The following is a 22,732-nucleotide window of genomic DNA, read 5'->3' on the forward strand; positions in this document are numbered from 1 at the left end:
GACGCCACTGGTTCTTGACGTTATGTAGATGTAGATACCACTGGTTCTTCACGTTTTGCAGATGTAGATGCCACTGGTTCGTCACGTTCTAAAGATGTAGATGCCACTGGTTCTTCACGTTCTGCAGATATAGATGCCACTGGTCCTTCACGTTCTGTAGACGAAGATGCCACTGGTTCTTTACGTTCTGTAGATGTAGATGCCACTGGTTCGTTACATTCTGTAGACGCAGATTCCACTGGTTCTTCACATTCTGTAGACTCAGATGCCACTGGTTCTTCACATTCTGTAGACGCAGATGCAACTGGTTTTTCACGTTCTGTAGACGTAGATGCCACTGATCCTTCACATTCTGTAGACGAATATGCCACTGGTTCTTCACGTTCTGTAGATGTAGATGTCACTGGTTCGTCAAGTTCTACAGATGTAGATGCCACTGGTTCTTCACGTTTCTAGAGATATAGATGTCACTGGTTTTTTGCGTTCTGTAGAAGTAGATGCCACTGGTCCTTCACATTCTGTAGATGTAGATGCCACTGGTTCTTCACGTTCTTTAGATGTAGATGTCACTGGTTCGTCAAGTTCTACAGATGTAGATGCCACTGGTTCTTCACGTTCTGGAGATATAGATGTCACTGGTTTTTCGCGTTCTGTAGATGTAGATGCTACTAGTCCTTCACATTCTGTAGACGTAGATGCCACTTGTTCTTCACGTTCTTTAAATGTAGATGTCACTGGTTCTTCACGTTCTGTAGATGTAGACGCCACTGGTTCTTCACGCTCTGTAGATGTAGATGCCACTGGTCCTTCACGTTCTGTAGATGTAGATACCACTGGTTCTTCACGTTTTGCAGATGTAGATGCCACTGGTTCGTCACGTTATACAGATGTAGATGCCTCTGGTTCTTTACGTTCTGCATATGTAGATGCCACTAGTTCTTCACGTTCTGTAGATGTAGATGCCACTGGTTCTTCACGTTCTCTAGATGTAGATGCCACTGGTTCGTCACGTTCTAAAGATGTAGATGCCACTGGTTCTTCACGTTCTGCAGATGTAGATGCCACTGGTCCTTCATGTTCTGTAGACGAAGATGCCACTGGTTCTTTACGTTCTGTAGATGTAGATGCCACTGGTTCTTCACGTTCTGCAGATGTATATGCCATTGGTTCTTCACGTTATGTAGATGAAGATGCCACTGGTTCTTCACGTTCTGTAGATGTAGATGCCACTGGTTCATCACGTTCTACAGATGTAGATGCCACTGCTTCTTCACATTCTGTAGATGTAGAAGCCACTGGTTCGTCACATTCTGTAGACGCAGATGCCACTGGTTCTTCACATTCTGTAGACGCAGATGCCACTGGTCCTTCACGTTCTGTAGACGTAGATGCCACTGGTTCTTCACTTTCTGTAGATGTAGATGCCACTGGTTCTTCACGTTCTGTAGATGTAGATGCCACTGGTCCTTCACATTCTTTAGACGAATATGCCACTGGTTCTTCACGTTCTGTAGATGTTGATGTCACTGGTTCGTCAAGTTCTACAGATGTAGATGCCACTGGTTCTTCACGTTCTGGAGATATAGATGTCACTGGTTTTTCGCGTTCTGTAGATGCCACTGGTCCTTCACATTCTGTAGACGTAGATGCCACTGGTTCTTCACGTTCTTTAGATGTAGATGTCACTGGTTCTTCACGTTCTGTAGATGTAGATGCCACTGGTTCTCCACGTTCTGTAGATGTAGATGTAGATGCCACTGGTTCTTCACGTTCTGCAGATGTAGATGCCACTGGTTCGTCACGTTCTACAGATGTAGATGCCACTGGTTCTTCACGTTCTGCAGATGTAGATGCCACTGGTCCTTCACGTTCTGTAGAAGAAGATGCCACTGGTTCTTCACGTTCTGTAGATGTAGACGCCATTGGTTCTTCACGTTCTGTAGACACAGATGCCACTGGTTCTTCACGTTCTACAGATATAGATGCCACTGGTTCTTCATGTTCTGCAGATTTAGACGCCATTGGTTTTTCACGTTCTGTAAATGTAGATGCCACTGGTCCTTCACGTTCTGTAGACGCAGATGCCACTGGTTCTTCACGTTATGTAGATGTAGATGCCACTGGTTCTTCACGTTCTACAGATGTAGATGCCACTGGTTCTTCACGTTCTACAGATGTAGATGCCACTGGTTCTTCACAGTCTGCAGATGTAGATTCCACTGGTTCTTCACGTTCTGCAGATGTAGATGCCACTGGTTCTTCACGTTCTGTAGATGTAGATGCCACTGGTCCTTCACGTTCTGTAGATGCAGATTCCACTGGTTCTTCACGTTCTGTAGATGTAGATGCCACTGGTTCTTCACGTTCTGCAGATGTAGATGCCACTGGTTATTCACGTTCTGCAGATGTAGATGCCACTGGTTCTTCACATTCAGCAGATGTAGATTACCACTGGTTCTTCACGTTCTGCAGATGTAGATGCCACGACCGCCATCTATCGAACTTATGAACTCTCGGTTCTGAACAGCAGCAACTGGAGCGTACGGACTGGGTTTGGTTCGTATCTCTGATAGTTCGCAAGCTGAACGTTCATAAGTAGAGGTAGTTACCGTACATAGACGTACAGTCCTAGAGAGTGTTCGACGCCTTGACCCCGCTGAGTGTGAATCCTCTCTCTCCCTGCCGCTCGCTCCCCATCCAGGGCAACATTCTGGTGAAAAACATCGCGAGCCGCGTTGCCAGAGTCACCGACTTTGGCTTCAGCTTCTTTGTGGACCGTCCACGTGAGTGGTGACCCTCATACACCTGCACTTGTGTGTGTGGGTGTGTGTGGGTGTGTGGGTGTGTGTGTGGGTGTGTGTGTGGGTGTCTGTGTGTGTGGGTGTGTGGGTGTGTGTAGTGGGTGTCTGTGTGTGTGTGTGGGTGTGTGGGTGTGTGGGTGTGGGTGTGTGGGTGTGTGGGTGTGTGGTTATGGGTGTGTGGGTGTGTGAGTGGGTGTGTGTGTGTGGGTGTGTGGGTGTCTGTGTGCGGGTTTCTCCTCCCACCCACCCACCCACCACCGCCCCCCACACACGCGCACGTACCCAGTCCACATTCACCATCACCGCCGCTGTCGCTTGCCGTCGTCCGCACAGCCTCGCACGTGGGAGGCACCCTCGTCTACGTGGCGCCCGAGGTGCTGCTGGGCTACCCGGTCACCTGCGCCGCGGACACGTGGTCCCTGGGCTGCACCGTCGCCAAGATGGCCACCGGCAGGGACCTCTTCCTCTCCTTCGGCCGCGACGACCACCTGGCATGCTGCATCGAGGTGACCGGGGAGCCTCCTTGGGGGAAAGGGGGGGGGACACCTCAAGCGGGAGACTTGGCCCAGACCGGCCCCGCAGACATCCACCCAGCCAGTCACCCAGCCAGACACCCAGCCAGCCACACAGCCAGACACCCAGCCAGCCACCCAGTCAGACACCCAGCCAGTCACCCAGTCAGACACCCAGCCAGTCACGCAGCCAGTCACCCAGTCAGACACCCAGCTAGACACCCAGCTAGTCACCCAGCCAGTCACCTGGCCAGTTACCCAGTCAGACACCCAGCCAGTCACGCAGCCAGTCATCCAGCCAGTCACGCTGCCAGACACCCAGCCAGTCACGCTGCCAGACACCCAGTCAGACACCCAGCCAGTTACCCAGCCAGACACCCAGCCAGTCACCTGGCCAGTTACCCAGCCAGTCACCTGACCAGTTACCCAGCCAGTCACCCAGCCAGACACGCAGCCAGTGACCCAGCCAGTCACCCAGCCAGTCACCCAGCCAGTCACCCAGCCCGATACACAGCCACCGGGCCAGCCACCTGACCAGTCACCCAGTCAGTCACCCAGTAAGTCACCCAGCCAATCACCCAGCCAGACACCCAGACAAATACGCAGTTACCCAGCCAGTCACCCAGCCAGTGACCCACCGACTCGCCAAACCCACCGACCGACCCACTCACCCACCCACCTACCAACCCACCTACCTACCGACACACCCACCCACCTACCAACCTATCTACCCACCTACCCACTCACCCACCCACCTACCAACCTACCCACCTATCTACCCACCTACGCACCCATAATGCTCAATGTGACAATGTCACATAGAGATCTTTTTCTGCCGTACGGCCGATGAGAAATAGCTACGTAGCTCTGTGGGCGCCTTACCTGGTTAAAGAAAAATAGTTTAGCTGTAGCTTGGGTCCCTGTGTAGGTCACTGTCCTTCTATATGAGTCTCTAGATCTCCAAGGTGCTCTGTATGGGTCTCTGTGAGTTCCTTTTGTTCTTTGTAAGTCTATGGGTCTCTATGGGTCTCTGTATGGGTCTCTGTGAGTCCCTATTGTTCTATGTAAGTATATGGGTCTCTATGGGTCTCTGTATGGGTCTCTGTGAGTCCTTATTGTTCTATATAAGTATATGGGTCTCTATGGGTCTATGTATGGGTCTCTGTGAGTCCCTATTGTTCTATGTAAGTCTATGGGTCTCTATGGGTCTCTGTATGGGTTTCTGTGAGTCCCTATGGTTCTATGTGAGTCTCTGAATCTCTGTCGGTCTCTATGCATCTATGTATGGGTCTCTAGGAGTCCCTATGTTTCTATATGTCTCTGAATCTCTATGGGTCTCTCTGTGTAACACGCGTGTAACATGCGTGTAACACGCGTGTAACATGCGTGTAAAATGCGTGTAACAAGCGTGTCTCTCTTTGTCGCTGTCTTGAAATGGTTGTGCAGATCCTGGGCATGCCTCCAAAAGAAATGGTGGAGAGATCTCGCAACAAAGAGCACTTCTTTGGTGAGTAGAAGGGTGGTGTGGTGGTGGTGTGGTGGTGGTGCTGTGTTGGTGGTGGTTCAGTGGTGGTGGTGTCGTGGTGTGGTGTGTTGTTGATGTGGTGGTGGCGATGGTGGTGGTGTGGTGGTGGGGGGGGCCTGGGGGGAGCGGTAGGGAGGAGGTGGTGGTTGGGGTTTGGGCCCACTCAATTACGACCTGGGTTGGGGTTGATAAGCAACCCAAGTATGGATAGGTGGGTCGATAGGTTGGTGGGTGGGTAGGTGGGTGGGTGAGTTGGTGGATAGGTCGGGTGGTAGGTGGGTTGAGTGGATAGGTAGTTAGGTGAGTAAGTGGGTGGGTGGGAGTCGGTGTGGGTGGGTGAGTTGATATGTTGTTGACGTGGTGGTTAGTGACACTGTGCGTGTGTCTGTCTCTCTCTCCCTGTCTCTCTCTTTATCTCTTTATGTGTCTCTCTCTGTGTCTCTGTCTCTCTCTGCCTCTCTCTCTATCTCTCTGTCTATCTCTGTCTCTCTCCCTGTCTCTCTATCCATCTCTCTCTATCTCTCTATCTCTGTCTATCTGTGTCTCTCTCTGTCTCTCTCGCTCTCCTGCAGACCGATTCGGCCATCCTCTCTGCCCGGCCACGAAGCGTCACCCGGGAAGCATTCCCCTGCATTTCGTGCTGTGGGGATGTGGAGCTCAGCTCGTGAACTTTATCAGAAACTGCCTACAGTAAGAACAAAGACAAAGATCCCCCATGTAGCCTCTAGCAGGCTGTAGGGGCAAGTGCTGTTAGTAGTAGCGAGTAGCAGCACCTACACACAGACAAAATCCCCCGTGTAGCCTCTAGCAGACTGTAGGGGCAAGTGCTGTTAGTAGTAGCGAGTAGCAGCATCTATGAAGGCCGGTGCTGTGGCACACACAGAGGGGGTGGGTGGCCAGCACCACGCCCGGCCGCCTTTGTCTCAGGGTTGGAGATGTTTACACACCGCACCAGGTACTCTTTTGAGGCTGAGTCGACCGAGGGGAGGACCAGGACCGGTTGTTCAGATAATCGCAGTCACTGGTGTTGGCTGTGAGCGGGAATCGAACACGTACACACACGTACACACACTCACACGCCACTAAGTGGCAGTGATGTCACCACGACGCTTGTGCCAGGCCATGTGCACCTTGAGGCCACGTGAAGTGTCGAACGCCCGCCCGCTGGCAGGAGGTCACGGGGCAGACCCAGGTGCCACAGGTCGACTGACTGAGATGACTGGCTGATGCACCACCTGTGCCCCCTACTGTGCCAACCTGCTGTGCTTTAGCCACCCGGCGCTCCGCTCGTTGTTGTGAGCGTCGCTCCTCCGCCCTCTGTTGTTGTTGGAGGGCGACTGCCTCCAACTGCCCAGTAGCGTCCTTCACGAGCCTCCTGCACAGAGGCCGATCTTGACACCGCTGGTACCAGTCATCAGCAAGTCCACTCAGCTCCACGTCCTCCTGTACCACGTCACTCCATCTCTTCTCTAGCCCGTGCCGTGCCCGTTTAGCCCCCTCAATCCGGCTGAACAAAAGCTGTTTCAGCATGCGGTGGCTGGGCATGCGGGCTACATGACCCAGCCATCGCAGCCTTGCCCGCCGGAGGAGCTCACCGATGGGACCTTGCCCAGATCTTTCAAGGATTTGTGAGCTCCTCACACAATCCAGTCTGGTTAAACCCAAGATGGATCGTAGGCAGGCCAGCCTAAATGTTTCTAACCGGCAAAGATGTTCCATTAGGGGGGTCCACGTTTCGCAAGCGTAGAGAAGGGAGGGAATGACGGTGGCCGAGAAGACCTGAAGCTTAGTGCGGAGCGAGAGACCAGGTAGCTTCCACACAGCGTTACGCAACCAATTAAAAGATATTGCCGCTCGACTGATTCGGAGTGAGACCTCTGCTGTTAAACTGGAGCCGGTCATAAGCACACTGCCCAGGTATGGGAAACTCTCCACTCGCTCCACAACTGCCCCATCACCGATTGGGAGTTGTGGGGGTGGAGTGTCCGATGGTACAATACCCAGGCAGGTGCTTAGTTTGGGTGGGGCTGATGGTAAGGCCCCACCTCTTAGTGGTACGCTCCAGTCTCAGCAGCAGCGTCTCCAACTCCTCCTCTGAATGAGCAGCTATTACCCAATCATCAGCATACATAACGTGGTTGAGCAATACGGAGCCATCCCTTGACCGCACCCGGGCATCGATCAGCCTCCCATTATATCTGTACCATATAGAGATTCCCCCGGTACAGCTATTGAAGGCTTCATGAACTATGTGGTCAAAATAGATGTTAAATAATGTGGGAGCCAGAGGACATCCCTGTCGCACCCCAAGGTGTACAGGTAATGGCTCTGACTCCCGGCCACGTAGTTTTACCCGGGCCCGCTCACCATCATGAAGGTCCTTAATGATCGTGAGCAGAGCGTCAGGTACTCCAAAAGCACGAAGAACAACCCAGAGCCCAGGCCTACTGATGGTATCATAGGCCTTGACCAGGTCAATAAAGCAGAGATGTAGGTCTTGTTGGAATTCCCTACACCTCTGCTGTAGCAGACGGACAGAAAATATGGCATCTGTGCAGGACCGCCCTTTCCTGAAACCACATTGGGGCTCCGCAAGCCTCTCCTCAGCGTGCCTGGCAAGGCGATGCTGAATAATCCTTGCCAGGACCTTTCCCGGCACACTGAGGAGTGAGATGCCCCTGTAGTTGTTACAGTCTGTGCGGTCCCCCTTCTTAAAAAGGGGGACTACCAGGGCATCCTTCCAATCCTGCGGAACCCGTCCAGTGGTCCAGACTGTTGTTATGATGTCATATAGGGCAGTCTGTGCACAAACGCCACCCTCCCTCAGCATTTCGCATGGGAGATCATCTCTGCCCGCTGCCTTTCCTGGTCTCAGACTCCGGATCGCCTTCAGTACTTCCTCAACAGATGGCACCTCAGCCAGCCACTCACAGGGGGTGACTTCTTCCAATATTTGAGGCACCGCAGCCTCAGCAGGGTCATCCTCACTTTGTGCCACGATGTTTTCCTGGCTGAGGGATTTTCCCTCCCCCAGGACCTCACAGAAATGCCCAGCAAATCTGCAAACCTATTCCTGGGGGTTGGAGATTAGATCACCGTTTTTTCCCCTAATGATGGTAATAGGTGTGGCGCTGCAGGTTACTTTTTTGATGGAGTTAAATAGAGATTTGTGATCACGGGCCACGGAGACAGACTCCATCTCCTCAGCAACCCGCGACCACCACCCATCCTTGCAGCGCCTCACGGCTCTCCGAACCTCCGAGCGAAGGCTGCGGTAAGCCTCCTCATTCTCTGACGTGGGATTCTGTAGCCGATGACAGTGGGCCTGTCGTTTTTTCTCAACCATCCTGAACACCTTCTCTGTCAGCCAGGGTCTCTGGGGAGGTCTGGACCGCGTACCCAAAGCAGCCATTGCAGCTGCATGAGTCACAGTCCTAAACCTCGCCCATTTCCCCTCGACATCAGGAGGAGTCGGGGACGATGCCAATCCCAGCCGCAAGCGATGATTAAATTCTCGCTTGCAACTTTCATCAGATAACTGAGACCAGGCCACTTTAGGTTGGCATGGGGTCCTGGGTGTACACCCACCACCGGAGTGGAAGAATGGCAGGCGCATCTTACATATGACTAGTCAATGGTCAGAGGGCAGATCAGCTCCACGGTAGATCCTGGTGTCAAGGACATGGGCTCGCATCCGCTGGTCCGTAACTATGTAGTCCAGCAGATGTTCTTGCTTGGACCCGGCATGCATCCATGATGTTGTGTGGATGCGCCGATGCCAGAACAGCGTGTTGGTAATTACAAGCCCATGGGCTGCACAAAAATCTAGCAGCCTCCTACCGTTGTTATTGAGCTGATCTGGCCCATGCCCTTCAATCACTCCAGACCAGGTGCCAGCATCATGACCAACTCGGCCATTGAAGTCACCCAACATGATGACTCTATCCCGAGGGGCCACTTTAGCCAGCACCTGTGACAGGAGGTCATAGAAGGCATCTGACTCATTGGCTTTGCCTGCATCCTTTCACGGATGTTCATCTTCGGTGGGGGCATAAGTAACCACGACCACCATTCCTCGCCTCCGGTTGATGGGAAGGCGAGCCCAAAGTAGCCTGGGGCTTACAGCTTCCCACACCTCACCGCCACGCTCCCACGCCCCCTTCGTTCTTTTGTTCAACAGAAGAGCCACATCCTGTTGTTTGGCAGTCTGCTGCCCCGAGTAGAGGACTGTCCACCCATCATGGTGGCAGGAGCCAGAACCGGTCCACCGGACCTCCTGAATGCCACAGAGATCCAGGCGGTACCGGTCCAGCTCCCGACAGAGGAGTGGCAGCCTCTCCTCCGCAGTGAGCGTTCGAACATTCCACGTTGCCACCCGTAGTGGTTTTTCGTTGTTTCTGGAGGAGCCCCGAGGGTAGATATTCAATCTCCTGGCTCCGCCAATTGGGGTTTGGCCAGGGGACGTCATAGACGCCTGGCCCCCCGGGGCCTCCGGCACAAGCTTATTAGCTATATACTTAATTCGCGGTTTAGTGGTAATTAATTGAAGGTGGAGGGGTTACCAGCCCCTCGCACCCGTCCAGAGCTCCCGTTTAGACCCTGTGGTGGACACAGATGCCATGAGGGGAGGAGCCAATCGAAATTGGACCTCCCCCCACAGCACTGTCCACGGCAGAGTTGCCCGTCCGGCACCACGAGGAGGTAGGGGGTTGTTTTGCCGGACGGACCTACACACACGTACACACACACGTACAGATACACACGTACACACACACGTACACACACACACGTACACACACACGTACAGACACACACGTACACACACACACGTACACACACACACACGTACAGACACACACGTACACACACACACGTACACACACACACGTACAGACACACACGTACAGACACGATCAGATCGGAACGTGACGTACGTCTAGCGAACGTCATATCCTCACCCCGCCTCACCCCCCTTCTTGTCCTTCCCCCCCCCCTCCGTGCCCCCCCTAACCCCCTCCGTGCCCCCCCTCACCCCCCTCCGTGCCCCCCCTCACCCTAGCTGGGATCCGGAACTCCGCATGACACCGGAGCAGGCGCTGGCTCACGGCTGGCTCCAGAGCGACGACACCGCCAGCCCCAGCGACGACCTCCCCACCACCAGCCGGGCCCTCCCCACCACCAGCCGGGCCCTCCCCACCACCAGCCATGCCCTCCCCACCACCAGCCGGGCCCTCCCTACCACCAGCCGGGCCCTCCCCACCACCAGCCGGGCCCTCCCCAGAGCTGTGAAGCCACGGTGAGGCTCTCTCTGTGTGTATGGGTCTCTGTGGGTCTCTATGAGTCTCTATGAGTCTCTGTGTGTATGGGTCTCTGTGTGTATGGGTCTCTGTGTGTCTCTGTATGTGTATGGGTCTCTAAGAGTATGGGTCTCTGTGAGTATGGGTCTCTGTGAGTTTCTGTGGGTCTCTATGAGTATGGGTCTCTGTGAGTCTCTGTGGGTCTCTATGAGTATGGGTCTCCATGAGTATGGGTCTCTGTGAGTCTCTGTGGGTCTCTATGAGTATGGGTCTCTGTGTGTATGGGTCTCTGCTGGTCTCTATGAGTATGAGTCTCTGTGAGTCTCTGTGAGTCTCTATGAGTATGGGTCTCTGCTGGTCTCTATGAGTATGGGTCGCTGTGAGTCTCTGTGGGTCTCTATGAGTATGGGTCTCTGTGAGTCTCGGTGGGTCTCTATGAGTATGGGTCTCTGTGAGTCTCGGTGGGTCTCTATGAGTATGGGTCTCTATGAGTATGGGTCTCTGTGGGTCTCTGCTGGTCTCTATGAGTATGGGTCTCTGTGAGTCTCTGTGGGTCTCTATGAGTATGGGTCTCTGTGAGTCTCTGTGGGTCTCTATGAGTATGGGTCTCTGTGAGTCTCTGTGGGTCTCTATGGGTATGGGTCTCTATGAGTATGGGTCTCTGTGAGTCTCTGTGGGTCTCTATGAGTATGGGTCTCTATGTGTATGGGTCTCTGTGTGTATGGGTCTCTGCTGGTCTCTATGAGTATGGGTCTCTGTGAGTCTCTGTGGGTCTCTATGAGTATGGGTCTCTGTGTGTATGGGTCTCTGCTGATCTCTATGAGTATAGGTCTCTATGAGTCTCTGTGGGTCTCTATGGGTATGGGTCTCTATGAGTATGGGCCTCTGTGAGTCTCTGTGGGTTTCTATGAGTATGGGTCTCTGTGAGTCTCTGCGGGTCTCTATGAGTATGGGTCTCTATGAGTATGGGTCTCTGTGAGTCTCTGTGGGTCTCTATGAGTATGGGTCTCTGTGAATCTCTGTGGGTGTTTATGAGTATGGGTCTCTATGAGCATGGGTCTCTATGAGTATGGGTCTCTATGAGTATGGGTCTCTGTGAATCTCTGTGGGTGTCTATGAGTCTGTAGAAACTCGTGATGGGCAAGTCCACTCCTGGGGGTGGGGACCGACTGTGACCTCTGGCCGTAGTCGCGCGATGCTGACGTGGTGGTGCTGTGGTGTTGCTGCCTCTCTCTCCACAGAGCTCAGCCGGAGAAGAGGCTCCCATCATCATCATCATCATCCTCCTCCTCCGATGAGGAGGGGGAGGAGGAGGAGCAGGAGGAGGAGGAGAAGGAGGAGGATGAGGAGGAGATGGAGGAGGACGAGGACGAGGAGGAGGATGAGGATGAGGAGGATGAGGATGAGGAGGATGAGGAGGAGGAGGATGAGGAGGATGAGGAGGAGGATGAGGAAGATGAGGATGAGGAGGATGAGGATGAGGAGGATGAGGAGGAGGATGAGGACGAGGAGGAGGAGACGGAGGATGAGGAGGAGATGGAGGAGGACGAGGAGGCGGAGGAGGCGATGGAGGAGGAGGAGTTGGATGAGGATGAGATGGATGAGGAGATAGAGGAGGAAACGGGGGATGAGGAAAAGGATGAGAATGAGGAGCAGGAGAACAAATGTGAGGAGGAGGGGGGTGATGAGGAGACAGAGGAGGAGGTGGAGAAGGTGGTGGTCGTGGTGGTGCAAGAGGTCGAGACGAAGGTGGTGAAGATGGAAGTGAACGAGGACAAGATGGAGGAGGAGGAGAAGACGGAGGAGGAGAAGGAGGAGAAGGACGAGAAGATGGAGGAGAAGGAGGTGGAGGAGGTGGAGGAGGAGACGGATGAGGAGAAGGAGGAGGAGAAGGAGGTGGTGGTGGTGGTGGCCGTGGTGCAAGAGGTCGAGACGAAGGAGTTGGAGGAGGAGACAGAAGAGAACAAGGAGAAGATGGAGAAGATGGAGGAGGTGGAGATGCGGCAACAGCAGAAGAAGGAGGAGGAGGAGGAGGAGAAGAAGAAGAGGAAGCGAGGGGGCTTGGCCCAACTGGGCAGGGCGCTCCGCTCACTCCGGTCGCTCTTCGGCCGCCTGCTGCTGTGTGGTGGACGGCCCACGGCAGAGTAGCGGCGTGGTGGTGGTGGTGGAGTCGGTGCCATCCACCACCACGAGCAGCACCACCACCGCACGCACCACCCACTCACCCCGTAACACTACACTCACCACACACCCCCAGCCACACACACCCAGCCCACACACACACACTCACCCCACACACACACACACTCACCCCACACACACTCACCCCACACACACTCACCCCACACACACACTCACCCCACACACACACTCACCACACACACACACACTCACCACACACACTCACCACACACACACACTCACCCCACACACTCCCGTGGGGAAACAGCTGTGGAAGAAGACGAAAGAGTGGAAACCCAGACATGGACTGGACACAGCCACTCTGACTGCACTCACCACACAGCCCACCACTCACTCACCACACACTCAGCCCAGTAGCCTACCCAGGGCCCGCTTACCCCGGGACTCCAGCCCATGCTGGTTTTCATCCGGTGGCAGTCCTCAAAGGAGGAGGATGAGGGAGGGAGTGACCTCGCCACACGGTTTCCAGGACATGGGGAGGGGGAAGGGAGGCCTGGTGCAGGCACTGGGCGAGAAGCCTGTCTAGGCCCTGCCACGTGAAGTTTGTTTAAGAAAAAATGTTATAATTTAATCATATATAGCTCTGTACATAATATCGTAGTTTTGAATGTTATTATTGTAAATATTATAATTATTGTAAGAATGTTGTGTTCTTCTAAGAGGGTTGTTATTGTGCATAAAGTCACCGGGACGTGAGATGACCTTGCGGACGTTGATTTTGTGGGGTCTGGTGCCGTCGATTGTCAGTGACGTGTGGGGTCTGGGTTCATCTTGGCCGTGTCACTGGGGTTTATAATGGGCAGGTAGGGTGGGTTCATCTTGGCCGTGTCACTGGGGTTTATAATGGACAGGTAGGGTGGGTTTATAATGGGCAGGTAGGGTGGGTTTATAATGGACAGGTAGGGTGGGTTTATAATGGGCAGGTAGGGTGGGTTCATCTTGGCCGTGTCACTGGGGTTTATAATGGGCAGGTAGGGTGGGTTTATAATGGACAGGTAGGGTGGGTTATAATGGACAGGTAGGGTGGGTTTATAATGGGCAGGTAGGGTGGGTTTATAATGGGCAGGTAGGGTGGGTTCATAATGGATAGGTAGGGTGGGTTTATAATGGGCAGGTAGGGTGGGTTTATAATGAACAGGTAGGGTGGGTTTACAATGGGCAGGTAGGGTGGGTTTATAATTGGCAGGTAGGGTGGGTTTATAATGGGCAGGTAGGGTGGGTATTTAATGGTCAGGTAGGATGGGTTTATAATGGACAGGTAGGGTGGGTTTATAATGGACAGGTAGGGTGGGTTTATAATGGGCAGGTAGAGTGGGTTAATAATGCGCAGGTAGAGTGGGTTTATAATGGACAGGTAGGGTGGGTTTATAATGGGCAGGTAGAGTGGGTTTATAATGGGCACGTAGAGTGGGTTCATAATGGACAGGTGGGGTGGATTTATAATGGGCAGGTAGGGTGGGATGGCGATTGGACGCCTTCCCCACGTAAGATGGCGGTTAGGTGCCTTCCCTATGCAAGATGGCGGTTGGGCGCCTTCCCTTGGTCCCTTTCCAAATAGATTGGTCCCTTTCCACGTTAATGGGTCTCTTTGTGAGTCTGTGGGCGTATGTTGTGAGTCTACCGGCGTCCGTTGTGAGTCTGCTTGTGTCCGTTGTGAGTCTGTGGGTGTCCGTTCTGAGTCTGCGGGTGTCTGTTGCGAGTCTGTGGGTGTCCGTTGTGAGTCTTCCGGCGTCCGTTGTGAGTCTGCTTGTGTCCGTTGTGTGTCTGTGGGTGTCTGTTCTGAGTCTGCGGGTGTCTGTTGTGAGTCTGTGGGTGTCTGTTGCGAGTCTGTGGGTGTCCGTTGCGAGTCTGCGGGTGTCTGTTGTGAGTCTGTGGGTGTCCGTTCTGAGTCTGCGGGTGTCTGTTGTGAGTCTGCGGGTGTCTGTTGTGAGTCTGTGGGTGTCCATTGTGAGTCTGTGGGTGTCCGTTGTGAGTCTGCGGGTGTCCGTTGTGAGTCTGTGGATGTCCATTGTGAGTCTGCGGGTGTCCGTTGTGAGTCTGTGGGTGTTCCTTGTGAGTCTGTTGGTGTCCGTTGCGAGTCTGTGGGTGTCTGTTGTGAGTCTGTGGGTGTCCATTGTGAGTCTGCGGGTGTCCGTTGTGAATCTGTGGGTGTTCATTGTGAGTCTGCGGGTGTCCGTTGTGAGTCTGTGGGTGTTCATTGTGAGTCTGTGGGTGTCCGTTGCGAGTCTGTGGGTGTCCGTTCTGAGTCTGCGGGTGTCTGTTGTGAGTCTGCGGGTGTCCGTTGTGAGTCTGTGGGTGTCCGTTGCGAGTCTGTGCGTGTCCGTTGTGAGTCTGCGGGTGGTGTTAGTGATTGTGGTTGTTAGTAGTGGTGATAGTGGTGGTGTTACTGGTGTTAGTGATGGTGGTGTTGGTGGTATTAGTGATGGTGGTGTAAGTGAGGTGATCAGATGCCATGGTGGTCCCCATCTTTAAGAAGGGAGACCGCACAGACTGTAACAACTACAGGGGCATCTCACTCCTCAGTGTGCCGGGAAAGGTCCTGGCAAGGATTATTCAACACTGCCTTACCAGGCATGCTGAGGAGAGGCTTGCGGAGCCCCAATGTGGTTTCAGGAAAGGGTGGTCCTGCACAGATGCCATATTTTCTGTCCGTTTGCTAAAGCAGAGGTGTAGGGAATTCCAACAAGACCTACATCTCTGCTTTATTGACCTGGTAAAGGCCTATGACACCATAAGTAGGCCTGCTCTCTGGCTTCTTCGTGCTTTCGGAGTCCCTGACCCGCTGCTCACGATCTTTAAGGACCTTCATTATGGTGAGCGGACCCGGGTAAAACTACATTGCCGGGAGTCGGAGCCATTCCCTGTTCACCTTGGGGTGCGACAGGGATGTCCTCTGGCTCCAACATTATTTAACATCTATTTCGACCACGTAGTTCGTGAGGCCTTCAGTAGCTGTACCGGAGGAATTTCCATCTGGTACAGATACAGTGGGAGGCTGATCAATGCCCGGATGCAGTCAAGGGATGGCTCCCTATTGGTCAACCACGTTATGTATGCCGATGACGTGATAATTGCGGCTCACTCAGAGGAGGAGTTGGAGGCGCTGCTGCTAAAATTGGAGTGTGCCACTAAGAGGTGGGGCCTTACCATCAGCCCCACCAAAACGAAGCACCTGCCTGGGTATTTTGTACCATCGAGCACTCCACCCCCACAACTCCCAATCGGTGATGGGGCAGTTGTGGAGAGAGTGGAAAGTTTCCCATACCTGGGCAGTGTGCTCATGACCGTCTCCGGTTTAACAGCAGAGGTCTCACTCCGAATCAGTCGAGCGGCATTATCTTTTCAGCAGTTGGGTAACGCTGTGTGGAAGCTACCTGGTCTGTCGCTCCACACGAAGCTTCGGGTCTTCTCAGCCACAGTCACTCCCTCCCTTCTCTACGCTTGTGAAACGTGGACCCCCCTAATGGAACATCTTTGCCGGTTAGAAACGTTGAGGCTGGCCTGCCTCCGATCAATCCTGGGTTTAACAAGGCTGGATTGTGTGAGGAGCTCACAAATCCTCGAAAGATCTGGACAAAGCCCCATCAGTGAGCTCCTCCGGCAGTCAAGGCTGCGTTGGCTGGGCCATGCAGCCTGCATGCCCAATCACCGCATGCCCAAGCAGATTTTATTTGGCCGGATCGAGGGGGCTTAACGGACGCAGCACGGGCTAGAGAAGAGATGGAATGATGTGGTACAGCAGGATGTGGAGCTGAGTGGACTTGCCGATAACTGGTACCAGCTGTGTCAAGATCGGCCTCTGTGGAAGAGGCTCGTGAAGGACGCTACTGGGCAGTTGGAGGCAGTCGCCCTCCAACAACAACGGAGAGCGCAGGAACGACGCTCCCAACAACGAGCAGAGCGCCGGATGGCTAAAGCACAGCAAGTTGGCACAGTAAGGGGCACAGGTGGTGCATCAGCCAGTCATCTCAGTCAGTCGACCTGTGGCACCTGGGTCTGCCCCGTGACCTCCTGCCAGCGGGCGGGCGTTCAACACTTCACTTGGCCTCAAGGTGCACATGGCCTGGCACAAGCGTCGTGGTGACATCACCGCCACTTAGTGGCGAATGGCGATTGTTGTTGTTGGTGTTAGTGATGGTGGAATTTTTGTTGCTGGTGTTAGTCGTGGTGGTGTTAGTGATGGTGGTATTATTGGTGCTGGTAGTGGTGTTCGTGGTGGTCTTAGTGGTGGTGTTAGTGTTGGTGGTATTATTGGTGGTGGTGTTAGTAGTGGTGTTAGTTATGGTGTTAGTGGGGTAGTGTAGCGGTTAGCGCGCTGCTCTAAGAACCTGGCGACCTGGGTTTGATTCCCGCTCACAGCCAACATTGGTGACGATTATCTGAACTGGTCCTGGGCCTCACCCTAGATCGACTCAGCCTTAAATGAGTACCTGGTGGGAGGTGCAAACATTGCCACTGGGGAGACAAAGGCGGCCGGGCGTGGTGTTGGCTACCCACCCTCTCGTGTGCCGTGCCGGCCTTCATAGGTGCTCGCGGACAGCACTTGCCCCAACAGTCTGTTAAGGCTATACGGGGGATCTTTGTCTTTGTTCGTGGTGTTAATTGTGGTGTTAGTAGTGGTGTTCGTAGTAGTGGTGTTCGTAGTAGTGGTGTTCGTAGTGGTGGTGTTCGTAGTGGTGGTGTTGGTGGTGTTAGGAGTAGTGTTAGTAGTGGTGTCCGAACAGAGGAGCAACGCTCACGACAACAACCTTTGAGCCGGGCATCTAAAATGCAGCAAGTTGGCACAGTCATCTCAGTCAGACAACTCATGGCACCTGGGTCTGCCCTGTGACCGCCTGTCAGTGAGCCTTCGGCACTTCACGTGGTCTCAAAGTGCACCTGGCCTGGCACAGGCGCCGTGGTCACATCACCGCTACTTAGTGGCGAATGGCAGTTGTTGTTTTTTGTATTTTTCGTATTGTGTGACTGGTGAGGATGTGAGTCCGTGTTGATGAGAGTCCGCATTGTGACGTGACGTGGGTTTAGACGTGGGTGTGTCATGCCCCTTCAACTCTGCGTGTCCCTTGCCTCTGTCTGCCGCTCTCCACGCAGAGACCCGGACCGCGCGAGAGACACCGTGAGCTCTGAGCACCCTCGTCTGCAAGTTGCTACCATGGAGGTACATGTGGCTCCTCGACTCGTGTGGTGAAGTATGGGTGGACGTGTGTTCTCCCCTCTGCGTGTGCCTACCTGTCACCTGTATACCTGGGTGTGCTTCTCCTTGCCCGCCTAAGTGTGTGCGCGTCTATCAGAGTGTCTCTCCGAGATCCTGTTGGTGTACGTGCCCGTCTACGCGTGAGCATCTACAGCGCTGTTATCTATCCACTGATGGATGAACGCCTCTCTCCCTGAGACCCTACTACCCCTCACATCCTGTGATGGAATAATCTGCCAAGCGCCGATTTCGTCGCACCATCTCTCTAGCGGCTCTCCTCTCTGATGTGTTCTGTTCCTTGGTTGTCGCTCCGTTATTATTCTTGACCGTGAGCCATTGTTGTCCCTCCTAGCCATGGCTCGTCCGGCCCGAGTCCCACTCACTCCTCTTAACAGTTTGAACGATGCCATTGACCTGCGTGTGACCTCGAAATCCACACGTCTTTCATTGTAAATCCAAGCATGGCAACTGATATTGGCCAAATATCCCAACGCTGAGAACTGGCAACATCTCGGCAGGACCCTCCTGAATGTGGAGCCCAGGATGTCAGAGATGCTGGCTCAGTGCTCGCCCACTGCACTTGCTCCAACATCTTAATCAAGCCCATGTGGTGGACGTTTGGCTTTGTGTGTGTAGATCAGCCGAGCTGGAGAGGCTCGGAGTAACGGCGAGTCTTGCACCACGTGGAGTGCGCTGTCCTCAGCGCGCACCGGCTCCATCCGCAGCAAATCGCCACAAGGTAAGAATAGAAATGAGTGACGTCAAGATGGCCACGCTGAATGGTGGGACATCACGACGGTCATGTTTCAAGGGGGACGTCACAGTGACCATGATGCATGGGGGACTTCATGGTGGCCATGTTGCATGGGTGATGTACCGTTCGAATTTTGCCGTTCTCTGGTCTAACACCGACGAGACAAGGTCATAAAGAAGGCTGTCTCTGGTGCGGGCCAGTCAGTTTCAAAGACAATGCCCATATATTATCGGAGCATGTTTGTTTGCATATTTTTCCACAAGTACGTGTGGTAAATGCAGACTTGATGCCTTGCAAAAGGTATCTATTTGGTGTTTGAACATATTAACACCTGTTTTTGTGCCAGAAAGGGTAAAAGCTATTCTTATTTCATAAAATCCTTCTTGGCATATCTGTGTTATATTTATCTAATTCGTTAACCCCGTTTTCAAACCCAAGCAACCTAAGATGTCCTCAGAGCTGCATATAGCTGGACATCGAACAAAGATGGTCACTGCATGGCACGCTTTCAGATGTGCTTCTGCAGTCATCTGGAATGCTCTTCGACATTAGGCAGCCACTGGAGCGATGCACTTTTAAATCAATAATTTTTGCGAACTTGTTAGTTTGTTGCCTTTCCCCCTCACTTCTGATTAGCAGGGCTGCCGAAGCACGGTTTAACATACGGACATAACTGGTATTGGCCAAAACATCCAAATCCCCTGCAAATTCCTCAAATTGGGATCACACAGCAGACGTAATGACAGCAGCGTCGCCCCCATTCTCTGTAAAGCATCTGCAGGAACCTCCTGAAAAGGAATCTTGAGACTTTTTGAGGCTGTGCTGCTTAAATGAAAGATCACCGACAGCTGTTGTTATTCTCTTGCCTGCAGCAATCCTGGCTCTCTTTGGCCCACAAATGACCCACCGGGAGAAGTTGGAGCTTGTCGCCATACAGGAAGTATGGTACTTTGCGCTCCGCAACAGATCCCGGGGACACAACAACGATGGATACGACGACCACGAACATCATTACATTCCGGTGAGACTCGCCACAAAGCCCCCGCCGTGGGGGCGGTCACAGGGCGCAGCAGTCGCGGGGTTCGTGGCTTCTTGTCATTGCAATTTAAGCACCAACCAACCAGAGAAAGCACACGTGCACTCTCCCACACACTTCACAATCAGAAGTGTATTTCCCAAGTTAAGCCCATTGAGCTAAAGAGCTTTTTTTAGGGTGACTCGGCCAGCAGACATCAGAGCATTCCACAATTACAGATTTAAGAAAACCAAACGCTTAATAAAAGCAATTATTTCGTAAAATAATGCTCACATGTTGTGATTTTCAAAATATAGTCAGTCTAAATTTGTGTAATTTTGTGCAGGTCCACCATGAGCACCTCCACTACCGCTATGAGGTGCTGAAGAAGATTGGGGATGGAGCTCAAAGCCAGGTGATCCGGTGCCTTGACCAAAAGATGAACACCCTGGTGGCAGTGAAGATCTTGAGATCACCATTGAGGTAAGAATTCAGAGTGGTGTCGTCACAAGGACGACGTTGTTGTTATGTCCAGTGCTGTGGGCGGCCGTGTGATGAGGTGGTGACAACTCGTGCCTCACGTAGAGGGTCCCCGGTTCGACTCCTGACTCGGGTGTCCTCCTGTGTGGAGTTTGTATGTTCTCCCCCTGTTCTGGATCAGTTCACTCTTACATTACATTAAGTCTTCATTTAACCCGGTAGATGCATTCCTGAAAAGTGCCGCATTAAGGGAAAGCACATTAAGCAAACATAATATCCCCATATATAATGTAACGATAAAGTTTTGCAAGATATAATACACGCACACAGTGATGTAAAGAGATCAATAACGGAGGGCATGCTGTCACGTCACGTGATCATTCCGCATTCCACCTACTGTGTCATACCGCTCAGCCTTGCAATTTTATAGCGGGCACATTCCACGTTATAATGGGCGCCTTCCTGCATTAGAACAGAAGCATTCCGGATTATAATGGGTGCGGTCCGTGTTATAACGGGAGCCTTCCACATTATCATGGGCACGTTCCACGCTATAAAAGGCGTGTTCCACGCTGTAATGGGGTTGTCCCATGTCATAACGGGCGTGTTACATGTTATAACGGGTGCGTTCTGCGTTATAGCAGCTACTTCATGGGACCTCCTTTGCCAGTACCAAAATATACTCCCAAAGAAGGTCCATGATGTAGCCGTTCACCCTGAGCTCTCATTACTCTGATAACGCTTGTCTTTGTGCTGTACACCTTTTGGCGTACTCTGGTCTAACATCGTTTTTGAGACGAGGCTCAAAAGAAAGCTGTCTCTGGTGTGGACCAATCAGTTTCAAAGACAATGCATATATTATCAGAGTATGTTTTTTGTTTGCATTCTGACCACAAGTATTATGGTTAATGCAGACATGATTCCTTGTAAAAGGTTTCAGTTTGGTGTTTTAACATCTTAACACCTGTTTTGTTGCCAGAAAAAAAGGGAAAATCTATTCTGATATTTTGGTACTGGCAAAGGAGGTCCCATGATATCCCACGTTATAATGCCTTGCTCTGTGAGAGCCACATTTAGTCACGACTCAGCTGTGGCTCAGTCTCTAAAACTCAGGCTCAGCTCTCGCTCAGCCGTGGTTTGGCTCAGGCTTGAGCCGCTCAGCTGCTGTTAAAGATACATGAGTGGCTCAGCCGTGGCTTGGCTCAGCTTCTGGGAATCCTGAGTGTGGCTGGGGCCATGCTCGGAGTCGGCTCAATTCACACATTAGGGAATCACTACGTTCAGGCAACACCCCAAACCCCCTTCTATCCCTTGCTTATTTGATCCTCTTCCCGATCCTTTCTGGAACCTTCCATGAGCGCGGTACCGGAACTCACAATGCCATTACACTTGGAGAACGTATATTTATTTATTTAATTCGGAATAGAATTTGTTTCTGGTCATTCCTTTAGCAAGTCTAAGTCATGATTCATTTGTGGATTTTCTCTGCACAGCTCCAAGGATGATAAATTTCAGAGAAAGGAGCTCCAGATGGCTCTGGAACTTCAGGGCGAGGGCAGTGATGAGGAGTACAACGTCATCAAAGTCCTGAACCATTTTGACTTCAGAGGACACCACTGCATTGTCCTGGAGCTGTTGAAGTACGTACCATGTGTTCCCACCGCCCCCCCCCCCCCCCCCCATAGCGTGGTTAACTACATTAGCTAAATTAAAACTTTTATTTAACAGGTAAAGCCCACTGCCCTATCAGTTATTTTTCACAAGCGGCCTGGCTACAAATGATAGCTAAAAAAAATGGCTGATGTGGAAATGTATAGCAGCCAAATACTCTAAACACATGTTTCTAAATGTGGAGGGACAAACCAGAGAACCCGGAGAAAAATCCACGTGACCAGGGGTAGAACATGCAAACTCAAAATATACATGCGTCACGGTCGGGATCAAAGCCCCGATCTCTTCCACACCAGGGGAGGGTGATAACGTCACACCACCGGGGCTAGATGTTACTTTTGGGATTCCTGTGCCACCCACGCATTGTGATACTGTGGAGCTGTAATGTGTCCCGGGTGCACGAGGCCACTCCTCTTTTCTCAATCAGCCCCGCCCACTTTTATATAGCCACGCCTCCACTCGATCAGCAGGTTGGCTGCAGCGCAGTGGTGACGCTTGTGCCCCTCGGTGAAAATCCCTGAGTTCGATTCTCAACTCGGACGCCTTTCTGCGTGGAGTTTGTATCTCCTAATGGATAATTCCACCACCCGGAAACAGAGCCAATGAAAGCAAGTGGACAGATGTGCTAACTGATTTGGTTTATCAACAAACCGATGACCTAAACCCACACTGAGCTATGAATCATATTAGTCGTGAATGTGCAAATATCATATTAATATTGTCGTTATCAGAATCCACGCAGTATTGCAGGGTATGACACTGACGCTGCTTCGTTGTTGTCATTGTTGTTGCTGCTGCTGCCTCTTTCACAGGGAGAGCCTCTATGATGTGATTACGGAAGCGGGGTTCCGGAAATTGCACATGGGGATGGTGAAAACTTACACCAGGGGCATCCTCAAGTTCCTTTGCCACACCAAGGCCAGGAGCATCATCCATGCAGACATCAAGCCAGTGAGTGGACACAGCAATCAGCGTGACTTTGTTCCGGAGTTGTGTCATTATTGGGGACTCGGTCCATAGAGAAAACTAACCACGTTGGTCACAGGGTCGATGTGTTAGCTCTGTCCGTCTATCTGGAAGGAAGCAGGGTCACCTTACCTCTGGTGATGATCTGGTATGAATTAAACTGTTGTGTAGAGTCGTGTCGCTATTGCGGGACTCACCACAGATAAAACCAGCAATGTAGATGACAGCGTTGCCCCAAACTTTGGGAAACACAAACCGGAGCCGAAAAGAATGATTTTCAAAACGTGCCAAACACGCGTTTGAACTGACAGCTGC

General features: G+C 52.4%; 1 protein-coding gene across 1 annotated transcript; it reads left to right on the forward strand.

Moving 5' to 3' along the window:
- The first annotated feature begins 2,070 nt into the window (after positions 1–2,070).
- Positions 2,071–10,309, forward strand: LOC142905856 (dual specificity tyrosine-phosphorylation-regulated kinase 4-like). Its single transcript, XM_076053116.1, has 5 exons — positions 2,071–2,783; positions 3,135–3,307; positions 4,760–4,820; positions 5,411–5,528; positions 9,898–10,309. The coding sequence occupies exons 2-5, from the start codon at positions 3,242–3,244 to the stop codon at positions 10,136–10,138; spliced, it is 486 nt and encodes a 161-aa protein (XP_075909231.1). The 5' UTR covers positions 2,071–2,783; positions 3,135–3,241; the 3' UTR covers positions 10,139–10,309.
- Positions 10,310–22,732: the final 12,423 nt, after the last annotated feature.

Source organism: Petromyzon marinus, chromosome 59 (assembly GCF_048934315.1).
Source record: "Petromyzon marinus isolate PM22_M1 ecotype Great Lakes invasive population chromosome 59, UKy_Petmar_22M1.pri1.0, whole genome shotgun sequence".
Classification (NCBI taxonomy): domain Eukaryota; kingdom Metazoa; phylum Chordata; class Hyperoartia; order Petromyzontiformes; family Petromyzontidae; genus Petromyzon; species Petromyzon marinus.

Coding starts and splice junctions, on each gene's coding strand:
- LOC142905856 (XM_076053116.1), top strand. CDS start 3,242: ATGGCCACCGGCAGGGACCTCTTCCTCTCCTTCGGCCGCGACGACCAC. Junction 3,308..4,759: donor ACCTGGCATGCTGCATCGAG/GTGACCGGGGAG, acceptor ATGGTTGTGCAG/ATCCTGGGCATGCCTCCAAA. Junction 5,529..9,897: donor TTTATCAGAAACTGCCTACA/GTAAGAACAAAG, acceptor CCCTCACCCTAG/CTGGGATCCGGAACTCCGCA.